Genomic DNA, 26944 nt, shown 5'->3' with positions numbered 1-26944 from the left:
TTACCCGATTCCCTGTAAATCTGAAATACTCTGGCTCGATAACGACACCTGAATAACATTCATATTAAGATTATCATAATCCCTCTGATAACTCAAATCCGTACGCCTCCCATCTTCCGATTCTCTCTGATTACTCCTCTGATACTCTCTCTCACAACTCAAATTCATACGCCTCCCATCTTCCGATTCTCTCTCGGTACTCTTCTGATCCTCGCTCTCACAACTCAAATACATACGCCTCCCATCTTCCGATTCTCTCTGATTACTCTTCTGATCCTCTCTCTCATAACTCAAATACATACGCCTCCCATCTCCCGATTCTCTCTGATTTCTCTTCCGACCACTATCACCTTCAACACAACTATTAATCCTCTGCGGATCATAATCAATCCCTCTCCTCTGATACACTGCTAACATTTTCCCCCTTCTCTCTACAATATTACTTTCCCTAGACATCATACGCTCTCTCTCTCGCGCGCGCCCTTGCACACATTCTTTCCAAAGCCTATCAATGAACACTTTAAACTCTCCTAAATTAGACATATTATTCCAGTATACTCGAAACCATATTCTACTTTCACCGACAAAAACATTAGACAAAATCTCCAACACATATTCCCATTCAATAATATTATCCCTCAACTTACTTGCAAATCTTTTCTCAACTACTTTTACAAATTCTATCGAATGAAACTGTTTTCCAGAAAACCTGGTTAAATCACGATCTCTACTGAACAAACCACTCACCACTATCATTTCTCCCGTCATCTCACCTGCAAATTCAAATTCCTGCCGAATCAATCCCTGGCAGTTCACAACTTCTTCTTCTTTTCTTCTTCTTCTTCTTCTTCTTCTTCTTCTTCTTCTTCTTCTTCTTCTTCTTCCGCTGCTCTCTCAGAATTCTCTTCCCCTATTCTCACTTCTTCCTTCAATTCTTCTTCTCTCTTTCTCACCTGCTGTGATAGCGTTTCCTGTTCGTTCCGTAGTTCAGTGACCTCCACAAGTTTGCTTTCAATTTGTTCATTTCTACTAATCTGTTCCCCCATCTCTTCCCCAACTGCATTGCAAATCCTGTCCAATCTCTTCTCGACTACCTCATGAATTTCTTCCCGATTACTAGAACTTTTATCACTTAATTCTACGATATTCTCTGTACAAGTTCCTTTGACATGCTCAATTTGAGTATGAAGCTCGCTCTGACTCGACTCCATTTCTTCCCTAAGGTCAACACACTTTTCATTTGACTTACTTTCTAACTTAGATGTTTGATTATTTATCTCTAATATCTTAGTATCTATATTACTAATGATCACATTACAATTTTGGTTATTGCTGCTAATTAATTGATCCATTTTGCTACTCACAGAGTTAATATGTTTATTAACATTTTCATTACAACTAATTAATTCTTTCATCTCTTTCTTATTATTTTCACTACTACTACCAATCATTTGTTCAGTTTTATCACTTATCTCTTTCTTACTATTTTCGTTCCTAATATTCAACTTTTCACACAGCTTGTTTATTTTGGCCAACAACAAAATAAGAAGTTGTCGTTCCCTACCCCCTGGGACTTCGTTTTGAGTTTCAACGTGCTTCTCAATTTCTGCACTTTCCTGAATTATCTCAGAAGCTTCCATCGTATTCACCTGCTCCCTACTCTGAATTTCACCTTGGATGTCCGCAGAAACAATGACCTCGTTGTTACATGACTTGTTACTGTCTTCCGTGTCCATCTTTGGTTCACTAGTAATAGTCCGCGATCTCAAATTAATTTCCCTCTTCAAATCCCTTGACATATCCCCGAAATACAAATATATATCACAAAATTACACTCTTGACATTTACCGGTAATAATTTCCGTTGGCTTAAATGCGCATGCTCCTCCCAAAATGAACCTATGATATGCTGTCATTAAGAACAAATTCTGAATTTATTCGGGCACCACGTTGCGGGGCCAAAATGAGAACTTCCTAACTAGCTGACTTATTTTACAACATATGTAAATCTGGATTAAATTGAAAAATCTGAATATCTGCATTTAAAATGGAAAATCTGAAAATTAACATTCATTAAATAAATTACACACTCGTCGAACCTTGTACTCACACTTACTTGTTACCTGCTTACTTACACATACATTATTTGAAGGGCGCCAGCTGTCACTCAGTACAGCAATAATAGAATGAGACTCTTGACCATCTCTAGGGTGTGGGGTAATAAGCTTACTTTTGACAACATACCATATAAGTTCTGGGAAAAGGAGATTGGCGTTCGGTTTCCCCATTAATTTTGAGGTTAAGATATTTTACTGTCAATGAAATGAAACTCTGAATTCGTTTGATAGAACAATATATATTCTTTAAATAATATATCAAAAAATAGTGAGTCTTGTTGCGATAAAACAGATGAGAATATGAAATTATGACATTGCAACTGACAGAAACTAGGCATGAATTTGAATTCTTCTTGACCGGACATTTAACAATTTATACGAAATATTTCCCCTCACTGATTCACTTGACTGTACCTTCAACACTTTGAGTGTAATTACGACGTAATCCATTGCTCTGGTGTTTACTGTAGATGTGTCACGCCTAACTTGGTGATACATCCTTGTGGCTGCTTCTTCTCCATATCATCTGACTTCTTTGTAAGTCAATATGGTATGACCTCTTGGCAGGTCCAGGGTTGCCCTCTCTGACTCCATGGTAAGCCCTTGCGTCCGTGTCTTCAACTGAGTGAGCGACCAACCTTGTCCTCACTCTCTCAATGACCAATAATTAATGGCTCACTGAGTCTTCTCCATCTCTCGTTCACACTTGTTGGCTGACCACTTAAGGCCTCTTGATCTAGTAGACTACTTCACTGTACTGCATCCGTATAAGTAATGACTGACGCTACAATGTGCATCCACCTTATATAGAAGTTGGTTGACACAACTACGTAATCTCCAGAAATAACAATGACATACTCCCACCTACGCGACAGATATTACACACAGTGGTGAAATAGCCCCGCGGCTATGACACCGTGCGCGCATATCCTAAATAAATACGATGACATAGCCATGGAGTGGCGATGACTTGGCAGAATCGCCAACTATATTGCACAATGCACCAACGTCACATCCGATCTCTGATATATACAACAATTCTCACTGTACAGGTATTGAGTGTTATACTACACATACGTATATATGTATACATCAAAGTGCAATCTTGCAAGCAACAGGCAATTGCAAAATTGAATAAAACGGATAATTACAATAATAGTACAATATCACAGATAACATAATAATAATACTGACATAATAATAATAATAATAATAATAATAATAATAATAATAATACAGATATCATCTTGTAACGGGATTTGAACCGTTACAGTGTCTATTCACAGTCCCAGAAAGGTGTAAAGTCACTTCATCACTGAAAATTACCCCTTCAGAGAACCCATCTTCTTTCATTAATGCGATAAGCTCAGTACAGAAGGACGCTTGAGCAGCATAATCAGTGTCTTTTAAGGCCTGCACCAGTTTCAAGCGGTAGGGTTTCATTCGTAAATGTTTCCGCAGAATGTGCCAAACAGTTGCCTGTGGAAGTTCAAGTTGCGTCGCTGCCCGTTGGGTGGACTTCTGCGGACCCCACACGAAACTGGCGCAAACACGTTTCACTGTCTCTTCCCCAATCGAAGGACGGCCAGTCGACCTTCGCTTACAGATGCAGCACGTGTCTCTGAATTTTGCATACCACGCACTAATGGCTTTTCCAGTAGGTGGGTCTCTTCCATACCTGGTACGGAAATACCGTTAAACACTAATCACAGACTTGTTTACCTGGTAATCAAGCACACAGAATGACAACTGCTCTCACAGTATGATATGTTCATTAGATTTCATAGAAGAAATTTATGAAATCTGGTCCATCATTTTGAATTGCCCTGTATAGCTATACATTTCTACAGTTAGCCTCTTATTCCTAGTATTTATATTCAGGAGCCAATGGCTGTAGCCATGTTGAAACACCGGATCCACTGAGATCACCGAAGTGAAGCAACATTGGGCGTGGTCAAGATTTGGATGGGTTGCCACTCACTGTTTGTGGGGGTAAGGGCATGGAGGAGCAGAAAGGAACTGGCCACCCTACCGTAAGTAAATTTCAGCACAGGCACACTTCTGCGGAGGTTCGGACCTGCCTTCGGGTAGAATACACCCTTACCTTATAATCAGGATACGTTTAACAAGAATAATAGTGCCGGGCTGAGTGGCTCAGACGGTTAAGGCGCTGGCCTTCTAACCCCAACTTGGCAGGTTCGATCCTGGTTCAGTCCGGTGGTATTTGAAGGTGCTCAAATATGACAGCCCCGTGTCGGTAGATTTACTGGCACGTAAAAGAACTCCTGTGGGACTAAATTCCGGCACCCCGGCGTCTCCGAAGACCTTAAAAAGTAGTTAGTGGGACGTAAAGCAAATAACATTATTATTATTATTATTAGAATAATAGTAGTGTGGTTATTCTATCAGGTGGTTTCCTAATTGCATTATTGTCCTGAAATCCTGAAATACATACATACATACATACATACTGTACCAGGAAGGCTTAAGCCCTGGCACATACGAGCTATAAATTTTATTTTATGAGCATACAATTCAGTTCCAATGCATGGACAGCTGTGTGAGAGAATGTTCTCGTATCCACTGCGCTACATGAGGAAGAACGCAAGTCAAGCAAGGTCAAGTGATGTCACCGCTGCCTGTAGCTTACCTCCCCTACGGAATTTTGATTATTTGTTTGAACTTTTTAACGCCTGGACCGATCAACACGAGACCAACGCCGAATTGTAGCTAATATTCTGGAAGTAAAACTCTGCGAATTTGAAGTCAATCTGTCCAGTGGTTCTCGAAATATGATAATTTAAAGTTTGGGAGGAATCCTCGCCCCTTCAACACCTGATTCCGAGCGCTGCTCGCCAGACCTGTATAAATAGGCCACTGGGCCAAGGCCATAACCACAGTGTGTACAGAGTGCGCAGTAAGTGTGCCATAAGGACAGTATGCTCCGTTGCGATTCGCGAGGACATAATCGTGGCCGCACTCGAGCGCTGTTGAAATAGTACAAGGACGTCGTACGTAAAGTTTCTGCCACGACGACGGTAATATTCTAGATGTTTCTCAAGAATTGTCGTAATATAATACTTGTAAATATTTTTATTTATTTATTTATTTATTATTATTATTATTTTTTTTTTGCTATTTGCTTTACGTCGCACCGACACAGATATGTCTTACGGCGATGATGGGATAGGAAAGGCCTAGGAATAGGAAGGAAGCGGCCGTGGCCTTAAGTAAGGTACAGCTCCGGCATTCGCCTGGTGTGAAAATGGGAAACCACGGAAAACCATCTTCAGGGCTGCCGACAGTGGGGCTCGAACCCACAATCTCCCGATTACTGGATACTGGCCGCACTTAAGCGACTGCAGCTATCGAGCTCGGTGTAAATTTATTAAAAAATATGAAGCTATAATTGGAAGTGAGAATTGAAGTGTCCAATATTTTACTGACCAATATACGACACCGTGAACTTTACCAATTTCACGTAATTCTGAACTGATAATATTCTAAATCATTGCGTGTGGTGAACTAAAAACCCTAATTTAGTACCATTTCAATCAATCTAAGACATATTTCTCTTACAATAATATAACGGTGAACTGTACGAGACTTTATTTCACTCGACATTCGTCCCATAGCAAGGCTAGAATGAACTATTTTCCTTGTGCACTTTCTCAATCTTTTGATCACCACTGTGAGAAACTTAATGACTTTTTATGGTAATATTAAGTAGTACAGACTAGTGGGGTGTAAATACCACTATAAAATCTGGGAATAATATTTGTTCAGAGCCTGTGGTAGAGACTGTTATAAATCACATTTTTCAAGTGCTTATGGACTGTGTTCACTACTTTACAGTCGAATCTCAGACATAACTAGTGACAATTATGAACTGTGTACATAAAGACTGTGTTTTCTGCAGCATGGACTGTGAATATTAATTCAACACCGTAAAATCAATATAAGAATAGAACTGTGCATTACAACTTATGTCGGTGTGTAGTATCAATATCCGTGATATTTGTGAGCTCAATAGTGCCAATTGAACATTCCGTGTTCCGACATTACCTCCTAGAACAACGGAAATCTTGGCAAAAGTGCTATGAGATCCTGCTGCATTGAACGTCGCTTCCAACGAGGGATTTACATGGTTTCTTCAGTTATGGTACCCATCGAGGGACATCGACGAGGGAGATAGACGAGGTATCTTCACTGAACATCGCCGGTGTTGAGTTCGAGCCTTCGCCTGCACTCCGCGGAATGTTCCAGACACCAAGTCTCCGTACAGCACAACTCCAACACTTGTAAGCAGATCTTCTCGTATTCTGAGTGAGTAATCACAACCGACTGACTTTTTACAAAGCACTTAGTTCAGTACAGTTCTCTTACGTGTGAATATCAACTCATAATTTATCATCATTTAAACGAAGTTCATATTTTGCTATAAATTCCTTTTCAAAGTCATTAATTAATTGAATTCACTTTACCTAGATGAACTTTAGGATTTTCAAGTGCTTTATTAATTTCATTTTTCAATTCAAACAAACTGAGAGACATACAGCAAGAGATCAAATATTTTATTTAATTTATCAAACTTCTCATGACAGTGTGTGTTCATTTCATGGTCTAAAAATTAGAAAGACTGTAGGCCAGCACCATAAATGATGAACTGATAATATCCAAGATGCTAAGTGATATTTTTGTGTTTGCAATTAAATTAGATGAACTGTAGGTTGTACATGATCTATGAAAGAATACTATTTATTTTGGACATCATCAAGCAAATAGGTGTTACAGAAGATAGTAACAGCAATCCTTTATTTTGCATTTTTGGCAAATATTAACTACAAATTTGAGTTTGCAATTCCAATTGCAGGGTGATATTTCGGTGAATATTGTTAATAAATTTTATCAAAAAGTATTACCATCTATTATTCGCCCTGCGATACTATCCGTCTCTGTACCTGCTCCAAAATAAAACCGAACACTACCTGAGATCCTTCCCATGCTCTAGCCCCACAATCATTTCCCGGTACAAAAAAACACACATACGTTCATCGAAAACAGAACACCTTGAAAGACTAGAGATAGGAAGTTCATATTCACAGGACATATTCATAAGTATGTTCTGCAGAAACAATTAGCATTTCAGTCACCTAGGTTCAGCATGTGTCCTGTTGCCTACTAGGCACTGGGTCCTCCATGGGCATTGATAACTTGTTCCATGTGTGATGGCATGAACTCGTATAAGGCGCGAATGGCGTCCTGGTGTATAGCTTTCCATGCTGCATTAACTTGGTTCCACAGTTCATCTTTGGTGGTTGGCATTGGGTCACAGCGCTGCTCCGGTCGTTTCACCATTAATCAGATCAAAAATTAGATGGATGGCTTTTCCGGCATTTGCTCTATTAACCAGCGTTTCGTCTTAGGTCTGACACTAGACTCTTCAGAGTGGGATGTGTCAGACCCTACCCACTGACGCTGGGGTGTATGCTGGGGTCTCCCGTATGCAGTTGTCAGACTGTGCTTCATAAATAAGCTTCTGATAAGTTCACCTGCATACACCCCAGCGTCAGTGGGTAGGGTCTGACACATCCCACTCTGAAGAGTCTAGTGTCAGACCTAAGACGAAACGCTGGTTAATAGAGCAAATGCCGGAAAAGCCATCCATCTAATTTTTGATCTGATTTTTGATATGCTCTATTGGTGGAAAAGAATCTAATTCCCTCCATGGGAACTTAGAATTTCCATTTGGAATTGCTAGGCGGGCATTGGTTCCATTGTGGAGTTTTGTCTCCCGTATGCAGTTGTCAGACTGTGCTTCATAAATAAGCTTCTGATAAGTTCACCTGCATACACCCCAGCGTCAGTGGGTAGGGCCTGACACATCCCACTCTGAAGAGTCTAGTGTCAGACCTAAGACGAAACGCTGGTTAATAGAGCAAATGCCGGAAAAGCCATCCATCTAATTTTTGATATGCTCTATTAGTGGAAAAGAATCTAATTCCCTCCATGGGAACTTAGAATTTCCATTTGGAATTGCTAGGCGGGCATTGGTTCCATTGTGGAGTTTTGTCTCCCGTATGCAGTTGTCAGACTGTGCTTCATAAATAAGCTTCTGATAAGTTCACCTGCATACACCCCAGCGTCAGTGGGTAGGGTCTGACACTTCCCACTCTGAAGAGTCTAGTGTCAGACTTAAGACGAAACGCTGGTTAATAGAGCAAATGCCGGAAAAGCCATCCATCTAATTTTTGATCTGATTTTTGATATGCTCTATTGGTGGAAAAGAATCTAATTCACTCCGTGGGAACTTAGAATTTCCATTCGTTTCACCATTTCCAACACATTTTCGATTTGTGACAAGTCCGGTGATTGGGCGGGCCAGGGCAACAGTCTGACATCCTGTGACAAGAAGGTATGTGTTTGTGCAGCAACATGAGGTTGTGCGTTGTCCTACTGAAATATGGCACCTAAGTGTTGTGCAGAAAGGGTATGACTACGGGTCGCAGGAAGTCATTCACGTAGGTCAAACTGGACACAATGTGCCGGACATGCACCAACTGTGATTTGTGGTTGTATCCAATGGCACCCCACATCACAAGGCCTTGAGTTGGCGCTATACGTCTTGTGTGAATGCAGTCAATGCGATTCCTCTCCCCATGTTTGTGGCGAACCAAACTGCAGCCATCATTTTCAAACAAAAAGAAACTGAATTCATCCTAAGACACTATCTGCTGCCATTCCTATCCCCAGTGACGTTGTTCCATATACCATTGCAGTCTAGCATGTTTATGCACATTAGTCAAAGGTAGGCGGAGAAGCGAACGACATGCCAGTAACTCAGACCGTGATAAGCAGCGACAGACTGTCACTCCTGATGGTGTACAATGCGTTACACTGTTCCACTGTTGCACCAGAGCCGAGGAGGACTCAGATCTGTCCTGCAATGCCATTCGGATGAGGTGTTGATCTTCTCGGGTGGGTGGTCTGCGCGGTGCGACCAGACCCATCCCGTGTTCTACAGCCTTCTGTGAACCATTCTGTACACACCGGTTGCACTGCCGACACACTTCGTCCCACACGAGCAGCAATTTCCCAGATGGATGCATCACGTCCTCTCATGCCAATAATGCGCCCTCTTTCAAACTCGCTCATTTGACAGTTCGGTTCTCACATGTCTGCAAGGCATCCTGAATGTCTACTCAAGTCACACTGATCCACTACCTACGGTTTATAGCGACAAGAGCCACAGGCACATTTTATCAGTCGGTGGTGGTGTGCCGAGATATCGATGTGGACCTTAAACCTGAGGGCCGACATGGCTCAAATGCTAATAATTTCTTCAGAACATACTAATGCACATGTCCTGTGAATATGAACTTCATATCTCTAGTCTTTCGAGATATTCTGGTTTTTATGAACATGAATGTACATACATACATACATTACATAACGCTGTTTTATTTTTATTGGAATTTACATATTTCAAGTTTCATTGAAGAGAGGAAAGAATGTCAGAGAGAGGCAGATGTAAGGACTGGAGGTGAGAGTGGGAACTAAGGAAGATTAGGGAAGAGATTGCGAGTTTGAAGGTGATAGACTTAACGGAGGACAGAAATGAAGACAGGTCTCTCTCAGTCAATGTAAAGGATATATTAGGTAGGCAAGAGGGAGAAAAAGGAAGGGGAGAAGTTGTGGAAGACAGGTGGGCTAATGTCTTAAGGTCAAGGAAAATGAGTACTAGGGTTTTCCTAAGGCAGTGGGCTCAGGAGAGATATCTGTGAGGAATCTGTATGAATCACTGCAGGTAGATCAGCAGAAGGAAGATGGGGATCAGAGAATTACAGAAGAGGGATGGGGTAAGAGGAAAGGGACTAGTAGGAAAAGGAAATATAGAGTAGATGATAAGAAGAGGGAGGTGGAACAGGGTAATGAGAGGGAGGAGAAAAAGGAGGAGGAAGTGGGTTCTGTAGGTGTCAGGGAAGTTAAGAGAGACCAGGAGAGCAGGGGATCATGTAAGGAGGATGGGTGATTCAATTATCAGGCACGTGGGAAAAGTGTGTACAGGAAAGGGAACCAAAGTGGTGTGTTAGGTTAGGGCAGATAAAGGTGGAATACCATATTCAGTGAGGAGGCTAGCAATGGGTCTTGTACAGAATGCTCCTGTTGCCAACTTAACTCTGCTGTGGTGAATGCTTTTCAGTTTCAAAAGGACGCTTTGCCTTGCTGATCCACATGCTGCACTGCCATAGTTTAACCTGGATCAAATACGTGCCCTGTAAAATAATAGGAACACCATGTGGTCTCTCCCCAAGTAATGCCACTAAGAAATTTTGAAATATTCAGTTTCTTAATGTACTTGGCTTTTAACTGATGCACGTGTGGCTCCCACAATAATTTACTATTGCAAAGGGGCCCAAGGAATCAGGGCAAGTGTCAACTACAGGAAGAGTGACACCCCATAAATAAAGCTCAGGATAGGAATGAAAAGAGCACTTCCAGCAGAAATGAACAACAGAGGTCTTTGCAGTTGAAAACCGAAAGCCATGTTCTAAGGTCCACTGCTAAACTCTCCTAATAAGTTGCTCTAATTGTCGCTCTGCGACTGCCATACTTTGAGCTACAATGCACAGCAAAATAGTCTACATATAGCGACTGTATAACCGCTGAACCAGCAGCAGTGACAATACCGTTAATGACAATCGCAAACAGAGTGACACTGAGAACCGACCCCTGTGGGACTCCATTTTCCTGAACACGATACTGCAAATATGCCCTTCTTACTCTTACATGGAATAGATGGATGGAAAATTTTTTTGCAATAAATACCAGCAAGTTCTTTCGAAAATTCCACTGATGCAGGACTGAAAGGATGCCATATCACCACGCAGTGTCATGGGCCTTTTCTAAATTGAAGAAAACAGCCATTAAGTGCTGTTTTCAGAGAAATTCATCCTGGATAGAACTCTCCAGGCATACCAAGTGATCAGTGTCGGAGGGAGCAGCTCAGAAAGCACATTGGTACTCTGACAAAAGTCCTCTTTCTCCAAACACAACACAAGTCTGCGATTCACCTCCTCTCATATAGTTTACACAGACAGTGAGAAATAGGTCTGCAACTTCCTACATACTTAGGATCTTTGTCAGGCTTGAGGAGAGGAATTGCTATTCCCTCTCTCCACTATGACAGAAACTCACCCTCTGTCCAGATTCGGTTGTACACCCCAAGAAGGTTAAGAAGTTATCCTCATTGAGGTGTTTCAACACCTGGTAATGATCTGGGAGCCGTGTCCTTGCAAAGCACTAAGGTCGAGTAAGAACTCGCACCTTGCTGTGAAGTATTTAAAAATTGTTCCGTAAAGGGCATGTTATAGTCTTCTGAAGCTAGAGTGGCAAAACTAAGATGACATTGTGCCTCCCGCTTCAGAGCCAGGAAAACTGAATGGTAATTCCCGCAACCAGATACATCTGTGAAATGACTTTCTAGATGGTTAGCAACCATGGGTGGATCAGTAACGATACTGCCTGCAATGGAAATTTCCAGTACTAAGGATGATCCTTGCACACCTGAAATGCATCCAAGTTTAGTCCACACTTGAGATGACTGTGTATGTGACATCATGGACAACACATCTGTCCCATGAAGCTTTCTTACTCGATTGAATAAGAACTCGTGCATAACTGCGAAGTTAAAAAAAAAATGTTGGCAGGCTGGGCACAGTAGGCTGTTTACGATAACGTTTGTAAGCATGACTTGCTTTTATAACTGCTTCAATTTCTCTGTTCCACCAAGGAACAAGTTTTTGTTGAGGAGTCAAAAAAGAAAAAGATGGAATGGATTCCTCAACAGCAGGAGCAAAAGAATAACCTTTATGATATAAGTTATATAGTTGTATACACTCTGGCTATTCGCATCATTAAAGGCAGCTAGTGATAAGACCTTTGGCCGATCAGCACATTTAAGAGTCCATCTGGGAGGAGACTCGATTGATTTCTGTTTCAACAAAGTAAGAATAATGGGGAAATGGTGACCGTCACAGAGGTCATTGTGCAAAGCACGGGAATTAGCACGACTGCATAGACTAATGTCAATGCGGGACAAGGTACCGTGTACCATGCTGAATTGTGTTGATTCCTCTGTACCGTATTCAAAATGCATAATTACAGCTCTCCTATTAACTCTTCCAACTCCCTTCCTCTGGGGCAAGGCATTTCGAGCCCCATAATGGGTTGTGTGTGTTAAAATCACCTAATAAGAGGAAAAGAGGTGGGAGCTGATATGCAAGATCAATTACATCATTGATATTAAGGGGCTGGCCTGGTGTGAAATAAGCATTGCAGACTGTAATTATGACAGGCAAGAAAACACGTACCGCTACTGCCTCCAGCTGGATTCTTAATGGAACCGCTTTGCTATATGTCAGAACAAGTGAAAATACTAATTCCAGTGGAAGTCCGGTTGACATAATCCCAATTCCGTCGAGTATAGTCCAAAATTTCTCAGGGCAGTATGAAGTAGTTTCTCCAATACAAACTATGCTCTCCATGAACTGACTTATTAGCTGGCGCATCTCAGCAAGATGTTTGTCGTAACCAGGCTTTGGATAATTATGCATTTGCATATTGCATGTGTAATTGCATATTTCAAGCAGTTTTATCTTAACGGTGCATATTTGGGGTTTTCCTTGAGTCAGGGCATATTTCAAAAGTATTTTTAGTCTTGAGTGTAGACATCAGCTTCTGGAGGACACTATTGGAAAATTTGACATGTATTTGAATAATTGAAGTGTTAAGCTGTGCTGGTTACCCTCAGATAGGCTGTTTTGACAGGTCAGCAGCGTGTGTAAATTTAGCAACACCAGCTCTACATCTGGCCATGGCTTTGTCTACGTGCAATGCAATTAGGTGGGTACTGATTCTTGGAATTTCCCTTACAGCAGGTTTGTCTTTTTCTCATTTTGTAAATAGTTACCTTTCTTGCACAATTAGTTCTTTTCAGCCTTCCTTTGGTTGAGTTGAAACAGGTTGTGGTTCATAATACGTTCAATAGCTGTATTCATTCTACTTTATTTATAATGCCTAAGGAGAAGAGAACTGTTGTTGAAGTATTGAAAGTGTATGTACTAGAGTTTCATGACTTTTCAACTGACAGAAAAATGTTGTTTTGCAAATACTGTAGCACAGTCGTAACCACAACTAAAAAGTATCACATTCAAACACATCTTCAAACAATGAAACAAAGTACATTGAAAGAGGTAAGCTGGAAACACAAACACCAGCCTCTTGTAACCACTGCTTAATTTAAGCCTAGACCAGCACAAAGTAAATTCAATGAAGATCAGTGTAAAGCATTTGTCTCAGCAAACATCTCATTGGCTAAGCTAAACAATAAGAACTAGAAGTCTCTGATTTCATCAAGTTGGAGTATGCTCCAATTGTGCCATGTGATGTGGGGAGTGTGTTTTTGGAGTACAAAGACATTGTAAGCAAAAATATGTGCAAGTTTGTGTTTCAAAATCTATTACATCATGCAGTGATTAAGTGTAATCAAGAAGTTTGAATTTCATTGCCAAACTGGAGCATTTTATTGTGATACGGTATGCAATTCTTTTTTATTTTGGCGATGTTTAAAGAGTAGCATCCATTTCTTATAATATATAATTGATATCAGATATAGGTTTGTTTTTAATGCATATTACACAATTTTTAGTACATATTTTAACAATTTTTAGTGAATATTTGCACAAAAATTTTAGCATCTTTAAGTGCATAATTATCCAAAGCCTGGTCATAAGTGTTAAAATTCAACTGTAACAGTACCATAGTGTTGACTGCTAAAATGGTGTTAGGTTTTAACCAGCGAGACTCTTTCCAACCTACGCTAAGATCTCAATAATCCGAAAATGGAGATAGATGCTCGACATGCATCACCTCATCACTGGATGAGGTAATGTACGCCGTGAGCTTTTCGGATACTTTCCGGGAGTGGGGTTTCCTCCTATGAGGGAAGCGCGCAGATTTCCCAGCAAGTAGATCTGCTGGCATTGAAGCAGACCTTCGGATGGAGGGCATGTTTCCCTATTCGCAGGAGGGTAAGGGCATCCTTCTTCCCCACTTTCTTTTCTTGTTTAGATAGTTTGGGTGATTTATTCCCAGCCCCGGTAAACGATGCCGCCTCTGCCGGCTTGGGTACAGCTTTCGCAGACCTCTTGGAGGAAGGAGACTTTGCCTTCTACCCCTGCTATGCCGGGACAACGAGATGCAGGAGAGGATTGATGGAAAGTCCATATTAAATGACCAGAAATGAGTAAGTCTTTCTATGTTCACGATGACACCATACCAAAGCTGTAGTGGGGAAAGCAAGGAAGATCACTTCTACGGTAGCTAATGCTGTATCATTCTTAATGTATTCCAAAATCTTGACAATTAAGAGGATATAGTGTTAAACTATGCAACACACAAAGAACATTTTCTCAGAACCTACTGAAGTTAGACATTTAACTTTACATCCATATCTTGTCTTGAAAGTGAAATGACTGATGTCAAAGCAAAGGATGCATTTTGTTACTTGTTTGTTTTTCCTTAATATCAAATTTTTCAGTACCATTTCAGCAAATGCATGACAAAATATAAATGTTATTAGGAAGTTTCAAGTCTGTATTTAAGAACAGGCAGAGAAAGTGTTCCTTGGATATTAAAATAATCAAATAATCAATTTATGGCTATTGAAGTTGCAGCTTTAGTGCATGGAGCACGTGTTATTCTAGAAAAAATAATTAAAAATTCTTTCATATGAGATACTAACATAAGTCATACACTTTAAGAATGGAAATAATAATGGAGTCAAAATTAAAAATGAAACTTTTCAGTAATTTTAGGTTTCCTAGACCTACATACACCAGCATGAACATCTCAGTAACAGATTATTAGACAAGATTCACACATGAACAAAGTTTTTATTTTTAAATTTAGTACAAGTGTAGTGATAAACTTTGTTTAAGTGTAGTGATAAACTTCATGTCCAGGACAGGTATCCTACTCTCATTCACATTAGTCATGAAGTGTAGACCCGAGCTGAGAGGCTTCACCCTCCAGTGTGGCTCAAGCAGTTACTGCAAAAATCTGTCAAGCACTTTTCAATGAACAGTTTAGTAAAAATAGCACTAATTTTAGACAAAGAGAAGCAGATAAAGGTAAATCCTGTATATGGTTTTGGGTACATAAAATGTTCAAACAATGAAAAGGATTTCATACTTTATGGAAAAGTAATTTATGAGCTGTTAGCAACACCATTCTCAAAATAGAAGTCCTCCTGATGAATGGTGTGAAAGTGTTGCTCATAGGGTTGGTGTACACATTTCAATGGCCTTGGTAGACTTATGAAAAATGCCTTCTGGCTCAGTAAGGAAAACAACGGAAAACTGCAAACAACGGAAAAGTGCATCACTCCTCATTTCCCTAATACACCTCATCAGTGACGCCTGATGGTCGACCTGTTGGGTGTTCAACCAGCCTTTGGGCTTAGGATCTTACGGAGTCTTGCAATGAAAATCTATGCAGGATCATGTTACTGTTTTGTCCAATCATCAGCCCAGAGGTTGGTTGGATCCTCAAATAGCATCACCAAAGGTCATGTAATTACAGGGAAACCATAAAAACAAATGTCAGGGCAGAAATGAGGCATAGTAGGCAAGATGAGGAATGAGGAAGATTGCCATTGCTCTCCTCACTAAGTCAAAAAGTGCTATTTCAGCATGAATGACCCTATGAGCAACACTTTTTATAACACTTGGACACTAGTCGTGCTCCAAATGTCATTACTCAGCACCACCCACACCCAAGCAGCTTCTATATTGTCACAGCCATGGATGAGACTGGGACTTTGGTAGATGTTACATTTTGCTCTCGCCTGTGCCAAGAGACAGATGCAAAAGTACTGCTTCCATCAAGAAATAGCAACAGGCGGCAACACATTATGACGGGGGGAGGGGGAACACATAACTCTTACAATTCTTACTTTGTTAAGAAGAAAGCCATATTTTTCAGTGTCGACGTAATTAAATGTGACTTAAAAAGCTTTCCAGTCAGTCAAAAAAAGAATTTCAACATAAATTATAATATTATAACATACCTGTCAGAAGAGACACTCTATGAAACAAAGAATGACATGTTTCATTCTAGAATCTGATGATGTTCTTGTAGAACGAAACATGTCATTCTTTGTTTAATAGTGAGTATTAAATTAGAGGTATGTTATAGTGTCATCATTTACATTGAAATAGTGTGTTTTACTGGAAAGCTTTGCAAGTTACATTTTACAAGTCTTATAACAATTCTGGCAACAGCGCCCTTTGTAAGGATTGATATTTGTCGAAAATAGAGAACTGTAAAGAAATAAATACTCATAGCACCCATTTCAGCACCTAAAAGGATGACTACTTCTGCCAGCTTTCTCACCAGATCTGGATTCCCCTTACCGAGCAAGTTGGTTGTGCAGTTAGGAACATGCAGCTTTGAGCTTTCATTCGGGAGATGGTGAAGTCGAACCCCACTGTCAGTAGCCCTGAAGATGGTTTTCCATGGTTTCCCAGTTTTCTACCAGGCAAATGCTGGGGCTGTACTTTAATTAAGTCTACGGTTGCCTTTTTCCTACTCCTAGCCCTTTCCTGTCCCATCGTCACCATTAACACCTATCTGTGTCGGTGTGAAGTAAAGCCAATTGTATATTTAAAAAATCCCCCTCTAGGACACGTAGCCATCACAAATAGGATGAGTTTTAGCAATCACCAGTCTCGTACGTAAATGACCAGTTTAACACCCAAGATCTGATTGATAAAGGTGTTGATTCCCACAGGGAACCTGAAAGATTTGTTCCGAATGAGTAAATTTATAATACCAATATAAATGGTCCGTTATTGGACATTCTGAATTTTCCAGCTAACTCATTCCTGGTTGCCAGCGTTTCGCCCTAGTGTGCTAAGATTGGTTCACGAGTTGGTAAATAGCACACATACCAAGATGCATTGCTAGTGCATACTGTGGAGGCCACTGCATAGGCTACATGGAACCACCGTCAGTGCCAATGCACTATGAGATACTGTCGCATTTTCAAAAATTGATGCCTGCCTGGCCATCAGATGATAAAGATGTTGATTTCCATACGGAACCTGAAATATTTGTTCCGAACGAGTAAATTTATAATACCAATATAAATGGTCTGTTATTGGACATCAAAAAATTTTCCAGGTAACTCATTCCTGGTTGCCAGCGTTTCACCTCAGTGTGCTAATTTGGGCTCATCAGTTGGTAAATAGCACACCTACCAAGACACATGGTTAGTGCAAACTGTGGAGACCACTGTGTAGGCTACTTGGAGCCACCAGCAGTTCCAATGCACTATGAGAGACTTTGTCTCATTTTCAAATTTATAATGTCCAATAACAGATCAACTATATTGGTATTATAAATTTACTCATTCAGAACAAATACTTCAGGTCCCCTATGGGATGGCCAGGCAGGCATCAATTTTTGAAAATGAGACAAAGTCTCTCATAGTGCACTGGCACTGCCGGTGGCTCCAAGTAGCCTACGCAGTGGCCTCCACAGTATGCACTAGCCATGCGTCTTGGTATGTGTGCTATTTACCAACTGATGAACGGACCAACTATATTGGTATTACCGAAGATCTGGCTCAACAGGCCTACTGTAGTCATGCCGTTTATATCCTCAAAGTTTTTAAAATGTTTCATGTTGCACCAACACATTAAGTCTTATGGGACAGGACAAGAAAGTCCTAGGATTGTGAAGGAAGCGGCTGTGGCTTTAATTAAGGTACAGCCCCAGCATTTTCCTGGCGTGAAAATGGGAAACCACGGAAAACCATCTTCAGGGCTGCCGACAGTGGGGCTCAATCAATACTGATCTGCATTTAGGGCAGTCGCCCAGGTGGCAGATTCCCTATCTGTTGCTTTCCTAGCCTTTTCCTAAATGATTTCAAAGAAATTGGAAATTTATTGAACATCTCCCTTGGTAAGTTATTCCAATCCCTAACTCCCCTTCCTATAAATGAATATTTGCCCCAGTTTGTCCTCTTGAATTCCAACTTTATCTTCATATTGTGATCTTTCCTACTTTTATAAACGCCATTCAAACTTATTCGTCTACTAATGTCATTCCACGCCATCTCTCCGCTGACAGCTCGGAACATACCACTTATGTCTCAAATATTATTACAATATTATAAGTCCACCTGTTCAATACAACACAATATGATCCACTATTTCATATGGTCAAAATTTTTTATACATAATACATAAAAGTCAATGGTACATGTTTCACCCTCCTTACGGGCATCATCAGCCTCTATCAATCTTAAAAATAATACATACAGAGTCATTCTAATCTTATAAATTATAGGTTAAAATGTTGAAAAATGATTTCATAAAACATTATACAATAACATCTAAAACAACGATAATGCACCAAAGTATGTTAAAAGAGAGTAAATTAACAGTTTTGAAGATTAAAACGTGATTAAACATGAAATTTTGAGAGTTTAAAACTAAAATGGATCCTTTTTTTATAATATCATTAAGACTGTGATGGCCTTGAGTGTAAACACAATCATCAAAGGGGGATGTTTCTTCAATTCCCAAGTTTGAATCCAAGATGGTAAAATCACTGTCAGTTATTTAAAAAAATTTTGACCATATGAAATAGTGGATCATATTGTATTGTATTGAACAGGTGGACTTATAATATTGTAATAATATTTGAGACATACGTCAACTTCAATATGGAACCAAAATGAGAATAGTTACTTGTAACATACCACTTAGTCGAGCAGCTCTTCTTCTTTCTCTCATTCTTCCCAACTCAAACATTGCAACATTTTTGTAACGCTACTCTTTTGTCGGAAATCACCCAGAACAAATCGAGCTGCTTTTCTTTGGATTTTTTCGAGTTCTTGAATCAGGTAATCCTGGTGAGGGTCCCATACACTAGAACCATACTCTAGTTGGGGTCTTACCAGAGACTTATATGCACTCTCCTTTACGTCCTTACTACAACCCCTAAACACCCTCATAACCATGTGCAGAGATCTGTACCCTTTATTTACAATCTCATTTATGTGATTACCCCAATGAAGATCTTTCCTTATATTAACACCTAGATACTTACAATGATCCCCAAAAGGAACTTTCACCCCATCAACGCAGTAATTAAAACTGAGAGGACTTTTCCTATTTGTGAAACTCACAACCTGACTTTTAACCCCGTTTATCAACATACCATTGCCTGCTGTCCATCTCGCAACATTTTCGAGGTCACGTTGCAGTTGCTCACAATCTTGTAACTTATTTATCACTCTATAGAGAATAACATCATCCGCAAAAAGCCTTACCTCCGATTCCACTCCTTTACTCATATCATTTATATACCTATATCAGAAAACATAAAGGTCCAATAATACTGCCTTGAGGAATTCCCCTCTTAATTATTACAGGGTCAGATAAAGCTTTGCCTACTCTAATTCTCTGAGATCTATTTTCTAGAAATATAGCAACCCATTCAGTCACTCTTTTGTCTAGTCCAATTGCACTCATTTTTGCCAGTAGTCTCCCATGATCCACCCTATCAAATGCTTTAGACAGGTCAATATCTCCCGATTGCAAGTTCACAGCGGTGTGCCTCTAACAGCACGGCCAACTCGCCCGGTCCCGAAGTTATTGAACTAAGTTGTGAAAACGCTGGAATGTATAGTCTCAAAAAAGGAATAAGTACCTGGTATTGTACATTCTTTGCGTTTAGTAGGCCTACATTATCAGACTGTTTGAAAAGCAATTCACCTCCCATGTGAATACAAACCCACAACAAGCACTGTAATTAGTGCAATACCATGCTCTCATTGCTTATTTGAGCGACCGTAGTACATCAGTTGCACTTTAAGCCCCTAGAAACAAGCACAATAGTTGTGCTCGGATCATTTCAATCTAAACATGTTCGTTGCACTTTGAGGATACCGGTGTTTGTCTTCCTGTAGTTTGGTTTGAACATTCTTCGATCCTGCAGAAACTGGATTTGTAATTTTGCTGAATTGATAATGTCAACCAGTCGATCCTAAACTTAGACTATGCCGATTTCTTTCTTCTGCTGACATTCCAGCTTCAAAAACTACTACCGTACCTACTACAAAGATCTCTACTAAAAATAACTATAATACAAAATATGTTTCAATAGAGCTTTGTCATTTTAACAGTTCACCTCCGCATAGTTAAAATTTTGCAGATGCTGCCATTCAAATACACATGGTGGATAAATTAAATTCAATAACAAAAAATGGGAAGAGAGTCGAGTCGATCCAGAACTAAAACAACATTTTTTTGCTACGGGCTTTACGTCGCATCGACACAGATAGGTCTTATGGCGACGATGGGATAGGAAAGGCCTAGGAGTTGGAAGGAAGCGGCCGTGGCCTTGATTAAGGTACAGCCCCAGCATTTGCCTGGTGTGAAAATGGGAAACCACGGAAAACCATCTTCAGGACTGCCGACTAAAACAACAAACAAGGAGCGGATTTCTCAAAAGAGACAAGGAAATAATACACTAGTCTATATTACATCAAAACGCATTATTTATTATAAGTTAGATGTAAAAGATTAATTATATTCCTATTATTATTATTATATTATTATTGCATCGAGTACCAAGTTAGTGGTACGATTATTTTAAACATCTTTAATCACACACGTTGATACCAAATTGCTCTACGGAGAATACTCTCTAAAATGGAAAGAAAAGTGCTGTTGCGTGGAAGTCAACCACCGGGCGCAAGGGTCTCTCTTATAAATCCGGACCGAGCGCACGGTGTTTGCGCTACGGCAGCTGCCTCAGCCCAACTTTAGTCACGCGCGGCCGCCCTGCTTTAAGCCTGTAAAAAATCCACAGCCTGCTTCCAGTCATTCGACCGGGTCGGGAATAGGATGAATGAAGCCCCCATCTAGCGGCGAGGATGGGAATTGTGCCGGCTGCCGGAGCCTGTCGCACATCTCTGGGGCAATGATTAATGAATGACAGATGAAAATGACATTGGAGAGTGTTGCTGGAATGAAATATGACAGAGAAAAGCGGAGTACCAGTAGAAAAACTTGTCCCGCATCCGCTTTGTCCAGCACAAATCACACATGGCGTGACCGGGATCTGAACCACGGAACCCAGCGGTGAGAGGCCGGCGCGTTGCTGCCTGAGCCACGGAGCTGTAAGCGTGTGTACAATCTTATATGAAATTTTACCTTATAACAGATGTCGAATTTGTCATCCTTCAAAATGAGGTACTTCATAAACACCATTACGATTTTCTGCATACAACAGCGAGAGTTATGACTGTTCACACGATCATTAAGGTGAAACCAGGCCTCATCCGAAAAGAACACAAGCTGTGGGTCGAATAAACTATCATTCAATGATGCAAGATGCCACTCAAAGTATCTCACTCTTGTGGCTAGATCAGCAGATTTTAAACAATTGGCCCGTTTAAACCTGTATGGTTTGATATGTAACAGCTTTGTAGCTCTGTGTGTAGGAGAAACCGAAACCCCTACTTGTGCTAATTTTGTGAGTGATTTATTTGGTGACCGTTCATGATTCGCACCAATGTCATCTAGCTTTTCCTCTGTCAAAACTGTTCGTGTGCGCGAATGTTTTTTTATTGAGCACTGACCCAGCAGTTTCAAATTTATTTACAATTACGTGAATCTGTGCTCATGAAGGTGGCACTTCACCAGGAAATTGCTGAATAAAGGCATCGAGCCGACTCGTACTTAAAATAACTTTTACATACGGAAATACGGTGCTGCAATGATAACTGTCTCACCATGTTAACAGCTGGGATTCTGATTGGCTAGATCGAACACGTGCACACTCATTACAAAGTCAACTCCCGTGCAGCTGCTAAGGACTCCGAGAGTAAAAACGCCGTTGGACGGTCTGCGTTTATGAGAGAGACCCTATTTATAGGGCGGGTGTTCGAGTGTCTCCCACTCGTTGTCGGCAATGTGTTAGGCTGGCCTCCCAGATCGAACGGCGTCTTGCGTCGAAACGCGTCCACACGGAACTTGGTGCACCATTCCACAACGGTGGTTTTCGACAGACATGCTGCCCCATACAGTGTCTTCATTCTCCGATGGATGTCCACCGGTATTTGTCCTTCGGTAGCCAAGAACAGAATAGCAGCACGTTGGTCCTGTTTGGACGCATTTGGCAATAACCATCGCCATAGTTCTCGTGGCCGCATTTAACGCACGCACCACGGCACGACAAGACTGCCACACTAATCCCTTTGCCTACATGTCCGTGTTTATCTACCCGCATCGGAGTCGCGCTACGTTGCATATCCGCTGCAGCAATGCCTTCAAATGGAAACTTTTTGATCACGCATTATAGATAAGATATACACACTATGCGAAATATTGTAAAGTACAGCTTTGGCTAAAAAGAACGCTCTGTTGCATAAGCGTGAATATTGTGCACATTTTTCAAAGAATTCTGATTCTGAATATCATGTGTTACAAGCCAATGTTTCTCCGACAAGATTCAGATAACAGGTTTTCCAAGCGCAGCAGCAATATGCAGCATTATGTCTACCACAATAACCAAACCCCATGGTACAACAGCCTTGAAGGGCCATGGCCTACCAAGTGACCACTGCCCAGCCCGAAGGCCTGCAAATTACGAGGTGGTGCACGGTCGGCACGACGAATCCATTCGGCCGCTATCTCACCGTCAGGTAGCAACTGGACCAGCCCTCTGATCTAGGTAAAAATTCCTGACCTTGCCGGAAATCGAATCCTGCGACCCCGAGTAAGAGGAAGGCACGCTATACCAACACCGTGGGGCCAGCATCTCTACAATACAAGAGCAAACACTCGTAAACGAGTAGGTTGGTCTTCCAAACAGAACTCCTCTTTCATCTGCGAGTCCGTAGGTGATTGAACAGCCCAATACGGGAAAGACAACTTGCCGCAGCGATGGCAGATAGTCCCAGGTGGAGCAGCCATTGTTCTCCTATTTCGTTTTTTCCTTTCTTCCTTACCTCTCATCGTTCGTTATTAGCCTACAATAATAATAATAATAATAATAATAATAATAATAATAATAATAATAATAATAATAATAATAATAATAATAATAATAATAATAATAATAATAATTTTAAAACAAGCTTGTATTGCGCGATTGTTGATAATCCACTTACTATTTTTACTGTATCAAATAGTCCTTCAGGATTAAAAAGACTTCGATAAAATTCCCATCCAACCGTACTTATCATTTAAGTAAGCAGCCCCCCCCCCCCACGCTTTGTGGGGAAAACATTACATGTTTATTCAATTTTATCCGCCTGAAACTAGGAATTATAGGAATCGCTGTTGTCTTATCAAATAATTATTTCCTTGATTTTATTTCTTCTTCTTCTTCTTCTTCTTCTTCTTCTTAATCTGTTTACCCTCCAGGGTCGGTTTTTCCCTCGGACTCAGGGATCCCACCTCAAGGGCAGTGTCCTGGAGCTTCAGACTCTGGGTCGGGGGATACAACTGGGGAGAATGACCAGTACCTCGCCCAGGCGGCCTCACCTGCTATACTGAACAGGGGCCTTGCGGGGGGATTGGAAGGGATAGACAAGGAAGAGTTAAGTTAGTTAAGTTAAGGCCTTAAGTTAGGTACCATCCCGGCATTTGCCTGAAGGAGAAGTGTAAAACCACGGAAAACCACTTCCAAGATGGCTGAGGTAGGAATCGAACCCACCTCTACTCAGTTGACCTCCCGAGGCTGAGTGGACCCCGTTCCAGCCCCCGTACCACTTTTCAAATTTCGTGGCAGAGCCGGGAATCGAACCCGGTCCTCCGGGGATGGCAGCTAATCACGCTAAACCCCCGCCCCCGCCACTTTAATTCCGAATCGTCGCTACTTGTTTTCACTTTTGATCCTTCACTAACCATCCATACTAGCAGATCCAGAGAATTTCATCCCGACTAACCCTTTAGTAACGCCAGTTACATCCTCTTTGCATATGCTCAATTCCCACTAAAAAAAAAAAAAAAAAAGGGGTGATAATATTAGTCATATCCATTACCATTTTGTATCGACAGTATCAATTGTAATTGTAATTCCATTAACACGAATTAGATCAGCATACAGTATTATTAACTGTAATTGTGCCAGCATGAATTGGTGCACGACCAGAAGAAGACCCTTTTATTATTAGAGATCAAATGACTAAAATGAAGGTACAGGGATTACTATAAGAAATAAGTAGTACTGAGATTCCGTCGCATTCGGGTAAAAGAGCTCAAAGCCAATTTTACTTACTATTAGGCTCACGTGGAAAGTAATAGCATTTCGTTTGCTCGATCACCGAGTAAAAATTCGTCTCCTAACACAAGTCTTAGAAGATATCACCAGATCAAAAGTGCAGAAATAAATAATCATTTTGATTGAGCAAAAATACACATGCCACTTTATGTTATTTTGCACGGGCAGTATTCACTTATTTGTATGTTAGTGAAAACCTTTACTTAGGTAGTTTTTACTCAGTACCTAAAATTGAGTATTTGAAGAAGCGTTTCTATGAGTAAATATTATCAAGATACTTTACGTATGTATACTCAGAACACAATCATGTTTACTGTAAGTTAATTTTCCATTGAGGAAATCTACATAAGTTCACCACTGCTGTTTTCCCTGCTTTAACAAAAACAGTAATGATGATGATGATGATGCTTGCTGTTTAAAGGGGCCTAACATCGAGGTTATCGGCCCCCCAAAAAACAGTAATAAAGTAAAAGCATTACGTGCACTTTATCATTTTTACCTTATCTAATTTTCTTGATCAGAAATGGATCAGTTTGCAAATAAAGAAGCTAAGATCTCGCATTACCAACAGAGATAGAAGTTATCCAGAGGAAAACCGGATCAGTTTGAAAATACAGTAAAGAAGCTAAGGCATCACAATACTAAACCGGGATAAAAGATGCCCAGGGGAAAAAATGGCCCTGTCTTAAAGAAGCTTAAGACCTCCCAATACCAAACAGGAATAGAAGAAAACAGTCAGTCACGGGATTAAGAAACATGTAAAGTTCGCAGAGTTTGTCAGTAAGGCTGTAAAATACGAATAAAAAGCATGCAAAATGGGATACAGTAAGTTCCATAAAGGATGGGATTTCTATGTAAATACATATGTATTTAGGAAACTAAGATATTTTGTGTTAACAGAAACGGAGGTACATATAATATAATATAATGATACTATTATATTCCGCCTTAATATTGCTTTGCTAGATACTATCTTCGGAGAGTTCAAATGGGGAAAAGAAACTGCCCCATGGCTCGAACAGGCTGAAGGCAGCATCCATCAGACAGTTTGCTGCCATAGTTCAACGCTAAGACCTATCGTTGTAATTCGCGAAATACATTAAGAAAACACTAAGGGATTGTTCTCGGGGTAAAACTAAAATACAAGATATCTTGGTATAGAAATAGACAGAGAAAGAACTATGCTATATATCCTCGATTATATCTCAAAATCTCACTTTTAAGATGTCTGCTGTCGGGGAAGGGGAAGATATCATAAGCTGAAAGCAGGTCCTATTTACTCACTGGTCTGTATTGTAGTTGTGTCAGCTTGTAGCAGTATCATTCACACTTGACAGTAGCGTCCCGTATTACAACGCACTGAACTGGCTTGTGAACTCAAAGTACCGGTCGGCGCTCAACAATAACAGGTAACTTCTACCTTGCTATATAGCCGTCAGGCCGCATGGGGATTGCCAACGGTGAAATACCAAACTACCTACACGTGAAGAGTGACGCGAATTTTGCGATGGCCAAGGTCGCGCCAGGATTCTCCTGTGTGACTGGTACCAGCTGGTGCACTGGTGCACAGGACCACCGTAAGTCATGGCAGTTTAACATTGTTTACATGTATCCTCCATAGTTTTTGTTGTAGTAATATAGGATTAGTGGCTGAGTAAACTGCATTAGCGACGCCCATCAAAATATTAAGGAGAAGAAGATACGCAATATAGGGCCTGCCTCAACGGATCGGCAGATGCTGCGTTTAAAACAGAATGTAACTTTATTTCTTTGTATCCCGTTTGGTTTTTCATACTTTTTTAATGTGTACCTTTGTGTCCGCCTCTATGTTGTAGTGGTTAGTGTGATTAGCTGCCATCTCCAGTGGCCCGGGTTCGATTCCCGGCTCTGCCACGAAATTTGAGAAGTAGTACGAGGGCTGGAACGGGGCCCACTCAGACAACTGAAGTCAACTGAGTAGAGTAGAGGTGGGTTCGATTCCCATTTCAGCCATCCTGGAAGTGGTGTTTCGTGGTTTCCCACTTCTCCTCCAGGCAAATGCCGGGATGGTACCTAGCTTAAGGCCACGGCCGCTTCCTTCCAATCTTCCCATCCCCCGCAAAGCCCCTGTTCAGCATCGCAAGTGAGGCCTCCTGGGCGACGTACTGGTCATCCTCCCCAGTTGTATCCCCCGACCCAGAGTCTGAAGCTCCAGGACACTGCCCTTGAGGCAGTAGAGGTGGGATCCCTCCCTGAGTCCGAGGGAAAAACCAACCCTGGAGGGTAAACAGATTAAGAAGAAAAATAAGAACTTTATATTAGTACCAAAAAACAAAAGGTAAAATTTGCATTTTAAAATCTGATCTTTTTGTATTTCATACCGGGCGAGGGGCGCGCGTCTGTGAGCCTGCATCCGGGAGATAGTGGGTTCGAATCCCAGGAATATTATGGACAAGGCTAAAAATTCGTGTATGTATTACT

At 40.9% G+C, this 26944-nt stretch overlaps 1 protein-coding gene across 1 annotated transcript in view; it reads right to left on the bottom strand.

The window, feature by feature from the left end:
• l(2)k01209 (lethal (2) k01209) overlaps window positions 1-25868 on the bottom strand; it is a 331401-nt gene extending 305533 nt beyond the window's left edge. The window contains exon 1 of the mRNA XM_067139775.2: window positions 25769-25868. Within this exon, the coding sequence (XP_066995876.1) occupies window positions 25769-25808 (40 nt within the window). The 5' untranslated portion in view covers window positions 25809-25868. The remainder of the gene's footprint in view (window positions 1-25768) is intronic.
• Window positions 25869-26944: the final 1076 nt, after the last annotated feature.

Source organism: Anabrus simplex, chromosome 2 (assembly GCF_040414725.1).
Source record: "Anabrus simplex isolate iqAnaSimp1 chromosome 2, ASM4041472v1, whole genome shotgun sequence".
NCBI classification, from domain to species: Eukaryota; Metazoa; Arthropoda; class Insecta; order Orthoptera; family Tettigoniidae; genus Anabrus; species Anabrus simplex.
This window is presented reverse-complemented; position numbering and strand designations above follow the sequence as displayed.